This window comes from Triturus cristatus, chromosome 2_2, assembly GCF_964204655.1.
Source record: "Triturus cristatus chromosome 2_2, aTriCri1.1, whole genome shotgun sequence".
Classification (NCBI taxonomy): Eukaryota; Metazoa; Chordata; class Amphibia; order Caudata; family Salamandridae; genus Triturus; species Triturus cristatus.
The window spans coordinates 811,849,124-811,855,123 of record NC_140582.1 but is presented as its reverse complement, the minus strand read 5'-3'; the positions used below and the strand labels follow the sequence as shown (position 1 = coordinate 811,855,123).

General features: G+C 41.0%; 1 protein-coding gene across 19 annotated transcripts in view; it reads right to left on the bottom strand.

Moving 5' to 3' along the window:
- Positions 1 to 1,015: 1,015 nt before the first annotated feature.
- Positions 1,016 to 6,000, bottom strand: part of FRYL (FRY like transcription coactivator) — a 2,516,714-nt gene continuing 2,511,729 nt past the window's right edge. For 18 of the 19 annotated variants that reach the window (XM_085642132.1, XM_085642134.1, XM_085642126.1 and 15 more), the window contains one exon: positions 1,016 to 3,122. In XM_085642132.1, the coding sequence (XP_085498258.1) occupies positions 2,864 to 3,122 (259 nt within the window). In that variant the 3' untranslated portion in view covers positions 1,016 to 2,863. The remainder of the gene's footprint in view (positions 3,123 to 6,000) is intronic. The other variant, XM_085642135.1, reaches the window with a different exon arrangement.

Here is a 6,000-nt window from a genome sequence, read left to right as displayed (position 1 = left end):
TAGTTAGCACAGCCTATATGAAAGTTGGCACTTGCATGCGGTCAGTGCCAGGTGCTGGAAGTGGTTTGCAGAGTTTCAGGCTCCTGAGAGCACGGTTGAAGCCAACATCAGGGAGTGGCACCACCAATTAGACGACCACGTGCTGCAAAACTGATGTAGAGAGGAGACTAACAGTGATTTTCGGCTTGTTACTGGGTAGACTTCTTAGAGGGAGCTTTCAATAAGGACCTACCAGTTTGGGAAGAGATGGACTGGTATCTGGAGCATGACATGGCATGGGCTAGGCACTGGTGTTAAGTCTGTCAAACGAGTGACATCTTTTGAAACTTGATACTCGTTGCGGCCAATTACCTGTTCACTTGCTGGCCTGCACAATCTTCCAAACCAGCTGCATTATTTAAAACGTCATCATAAATAGCACCCTGGTTTATCTGGCTGATAAGCACAAGCACACCAACACTGGTGGCTCTTGACATTTGAAAAGCCAGGGCATCATTAGACTGTAGACAAAGAAGTTGTCTGTCTGTGCACACAGCATCTGGAACAGAATCCTGTATCCATCGGCCCCCCTGGCTCCAATTTAGGAAAGAACTGATTAGACACTTTTTTAATAAACAACATTTCATGATGCAGTAAAAGTACACTTCTGCTCCCAGAAATCAGCTACCTCTCCAATCACAAGCTGGCTGTACCCTTGCCTTTCACCTGTAGATAGCTTGTTAAACCAGCTCTCCCTTTTTGGTGTACAATGTTTAAGAAGGTAGGAGCAAGAAGGTGCACAAGAGTGCATATGCTATGTAAATGTTTTTAAAGTGAGTTGTTCGTCTCCAGATCATGAGATAACACCTAGAGATAAGAATGTCAACTTCAATGTAGTACTCCGATAAAATTGCATGTACTGAATGAGATCAGGCTTGTATCCATGAGAAGATTTTACATTTAGTTTTCATGATGCTGTGACTTATTTCGTGGAAATTATTTTTGTACCAACAACACTCGCTGGCACACAAGAAAATACACAAATATATATTTGTTTTTATTTAAACAAAACAAAAAGTAGGAAATAAAGAGGACGTAAATAAAAGTAATGTGCCACTAAATAAAACTACAATAACCCTGAAAATAATTTCTTTTTAAATAATTAAGAACACCATCTTAAGTACCACACAGCCATAAAAATAATTCAATTTATGTTAAGGTAAAAAATACAGTGATTGTAAATGCGCTATGCTCAGCCACAGAGCTTTCTAAGGTTGAAACATCATGCAGCCCAATAGTGTGCACAGTGCCTTCAATGAATGCTTATCAGCATAATTCAATGCATATTTTCTGGGACCACTTCTCACAAAAATAGGCAACAGAAGGTATCCTTCTATTTGCTAACACATAGAATATACTCTTAGTAAAAGAAAAATATGTTTGTGTGTATACACATGTCTGTCTCACAGTGGATTAGCAATGCATATAAAAAAGGAAATTCCTTTCAAATGAGAGGAAGCGTGTGAGTACATTCATTTATTTTTGTAAAAATGCAACTGGTCTCAATGGAGTCCTGATTTTGTGCTGCAGGAGTTTCTTATTACATTGAACTAAAAGGATAACGCAGGGTTCAGTGTTCTGTTTTTCTCATTACTAAACCCATAAGTATACTTCCCATTTCCTTTATAAATAATAAGTTATGAAAAACCTGTGAATGTATTCACACCTGTGTTCTACAGACTGCATTTTACAACTAATATCCACAATTATTTCAATCACTTTGTACACTCATTCTCTTAGAACAGTGCATTGCACAAATGTACAAGAAAATACTGCTTTTACACTATACATTTTCTAGAATATTTACAGAATAAAATAAATTAATTTTTCTAACGCGAGTTGCTGATGAGCAGCATATATCTTAAATATACATTCTGAAGTCTCTGCAGGCAGCTACTTTTTGGTTAGTTGTCAATAAGTGTAACATAAGCACTGATCAGAGAACTGAGCAGCATTCCAATAAAGTTATCAAGATATATTATTTCTTTAAGAAATACCTGTAAAGCCAGCTTAAAATAATATTACACGGCCTACCATTTACAAACTACAAGGTGTTAGGTTAGATCTAATAAAATAAAAGTTTATCCAAAAATAATCTTGCATTTCTCTTTGAGGCATGCTCTGAGAATTATATACACAGCCATCCACACTTTGAAAAATCTGTTGTCTTTTATCCACAAAATCCACTCTCACACACAGTACTTTTTATTACACACAGAGAAAAGGTAAAAGAGCTGAGTCTATCAATCATCTTCTCATAAGCGTAGAAGATAGGCATCAATTGGCAGGTTTCTTCTTAGCAATGAAACTGGAAAGCCTTGCAGGTCTTCAGCCAAACATCTTGTTCAGTAGGCTTGAATTTCCGCACAGGCCACCCTGCTCCTTTTGGCCTTGGTCATACACGCAAACACAGATATACATACATATATGTATATATTTAAATAGAAGTATTTTGTTTGGGAGGGGATGGGCAATATTGCAACTACTCGCAGAGTTTAAAGTGTGCAAAATTTTGAAAGCACATGCTTTTAGCCCTTCTCCTTTTATGAAGGTTGTAGTAATGCAGGTAAATAAAATTTTAAAAAAAGATTCTGTCCACACATTGTGCGTTACTGGTAGTCCGCTACATAATCAGTGCCATCACTTTCAGACCTATATTCCACAATGAATTAATGTCTTTCTCCAGCAGGGTTATATACTGAATACTTAAAATGCTGCCCAAGAAAAGATGAATGTCATGTTCAGTGATTATTTATGAAAGGTGCTTATTAACAGTTCTATTAGGCATCCTCGTATTAGGTCCCTGTTCCGCCTAATGGGAGACTCAGAATCCAGTGCTTACTATGTTCCGGTCAGGTTTTTCTCTTGTTAAGAGGTCGTAAGATTGGACCAAACGGAGTGACTCTCGAATCTCAAGATTTATTTCCATCAGTTTACAACTAGCTTCCGAGACATCTTGGTTGGAGCCTATAACTGCAAAGCTGCCAGGCTGGCCCAGAGTTTGATGATGGAAGAAGATGTGTAGCAAGGTCTGGACAGGGTCATCGTCCGAGCCCCCAAATATATCATTAGGCCAAATGGATCTGCAAAAACAATGCATAGGATGAATATGCTTCTTACTCAGACACACAAACGGAAGAACAAGTTACTTCCCTTCGGTAGCGCTTTATCTGGTAGAGACCATCTAGTAGCAGATTCTTTACTTTAGAATATTGTAAGGTGTCAGACGGGATCCAGGCATTTTTGAGCAATTCTCAGTGTGCGCCGTTAGGTTGAGTCATACAAGTCAACAATGATGTGCAGAGTGCATATAACGGTGCCACCCTAGGGCACTCACCTCTGTTTTTGGCACTATTTTCCGCACCAGAAGCACTGGGCCAAGCTGAGAAGGAACGACTACTGTGCCTGTAAGGTCCAAAAGGATCTCTTACTTGAGAGGAGACACTTTACAGAACAGAGAATATGGTTGGTTCGGAGGGGGTGGGGGGGGCAGTGAGGTATCTGTAGCTAGATAGTGTCTCTACCAGATAAAGCATTACCAACAGTAAGTAGCTTGTTCATCTGATAGACTTCTAGCTGCAGATTATTTACCTTAAGATAAATGCCAAAGCAATCTCTCCCCGGAGGGGGTTTGCAGGCAGTCGTAGACTAAGAATTCCAGAGGACTGAACAGGCAAGGTGCCTATCTCACCAGACCCGACTGTAAAGGCAATAGTGTTAAGCAAATGTGTGCAGTGATGCCCACAAAGCTGCTAGATAGATGGCCAGGACTGGGATTCCTCTAGCTGGTGCAGTGGTTGCAGCAGTAGCTGTGGTGGAGTAAGTTCTTAAGCCCTAAGGGGGCTGTTTCTTGGCCATTATGTAGCGGATCTTAATGCAAAGGAATATCGATCGAGAGATGGATCACTTTTGAATTGTCTTCTCTTTCCTTGTCCCCGTAAATCCAACAAAGAGTTGAATATCCACCTGGAGTTCTTTGGCACGATCAATATAGAACTAAAAAGCCTTTTTGGATGCAGACTGTGGAGTCTTTCCTCCTCTTTAGAAGGATAACGCAGGGGAAAAAAAGGTAGGCAGGGTGATGCTTTGCCCAACCTCAAAGGAGGTGACCATCTTTGGTAAAAAGGAAGCCCGGGATCTAAGGATCAGTTTGTCAGGGAAAAAGGAAGTGTCCGGAGCGTTAACGGATAGTGAGAACTAGATTTAGGTTCCATTGGGGCATAATGAAGGGCGTGGGATGAAACTTATGTTGCAAACCATTAAGAAATCTAGTCAGAAATAGTTGACTTAAACAGGGAAGGTTGACCTGTCAACCGTGAGAAAGCAGAAATAGCGGACAGATATCCTTTACTGTGCCCAAAGCAAAGCCTTGCCGGACGAGAGAAAGAACAAAAAGCAGAACTTCAGACAAGCATGCAGACAGAAGATTGACTGATTTGAATGTACACTAAGCCACAAACCTGACCCATCGGCAGGCGTAGATAGTTTTAGTACAATAACGCATGGCTGCCAGAATGACTTCACATACGTCTGAGATCACACACCATCAACTGTTGCCACTCAATATCTTTGCATGTAGGTGGAGAGTGGACAGGTTCAAGTGAAATACCTTACATAGTTGCTGTGACAGAAGATCCTACTGAATGTGCAACAGATCCTGGCACAAAGGTGAACCTGCCAGTGAAGCCCTGAAGACCCTCCCAAACCCGTAGGACTAGAAGATGCTCCACAGGGGTTTGACCGCCAAAAAAGGCAGCTCATGGCCTCAATCTCTCTGAGTTGGGCTGGAGTAGTGCTGACTCCAGGGAATTTGGGAAAGTGTGAGCGGACCAAATTTCCGATGACAGCTGCACAGGGACCATCTTGTGAGTGAGGTCGCAACTTGTGGCATCATTCCCTTACGTCATCCAAAGAATGAGAGCAACGTGGAGAAGTCAAAGAGCACTAGGACTTTTCCTTGTGGGACTTGCCAGAAGTAGTCCTGGAGTGGGACAAGGACCGAAGCGAGCGTCTCTGGAATTGTTCTGGAGACTCCCATGGGAATGGGAGCTGGAGAGGCACAGAGTTGCATGACGAGCAGCCAAAAGTTTCATGACCCGCTTGCAGATGGCCTTGGGGGTTTATGGTCTTGACCTCCGCACATGAGGCAGAGACTTGGTCGCTCTCCAGGCACCACAGACATACCATGTGGTGGTCCGTCACCGACATCTATCGATAAAATGTGCCACAAGGTTTGAACCCAGTGGGATACTTTGGGGGCATCTCTGAATAAATTTGAAAAAAAGAGAAGGCACACTAGAATGACACAAAGTCGAAAGAAGTCAGTAAAAAATGACTGAGGGAGAGATCGGTCCAGATACACACTGATGGCGCAGAAAAGGAACTGAGAGGTCAGCGACCGATGGTGGTGCCTACACAGGCATTTCCAGTGAGGATGATGCCAAGTTGAGTCGAACCACGCCATCTATGGACGCGAAAAGGAATTGCTAAAAAAATTGATGGCTCCAGTCTGACGCCTGGGAATATTCGAAGGTAAGGAATCTGCAGCTAGAAGTTTCTATCAGATAGGTGTTTTGATAAAGATAGTCAACTACATTTTGGAACATTAATCAGCCATATATGTAAAACAGTCACATAACCAGAATATGTCATCACATCACCAACCAGCTGCTTTAATGTAAGTGAATGGTTAAACAGTGAACTTATGTTTCAATAATTTTTAAGCAGATTTAGAGTTGCAAAAAGCCGACGGTAGTTGGTATAGTAATAATTATTTAACTTTCCAAAAACCCTAGAAATTCACAAGAAAAATACAAAGGTTAAAGTAGCAATATAGTTAGTTAAGGTAATAATGTCTTATTTTACATTTAAAAATCTTACAAATTTACAGAATAGACAAAGTTTCTAGTAACATAGTTGGGTGAAAATGTCAGTTAAAATAAAACGTTTCAAACAATAAAA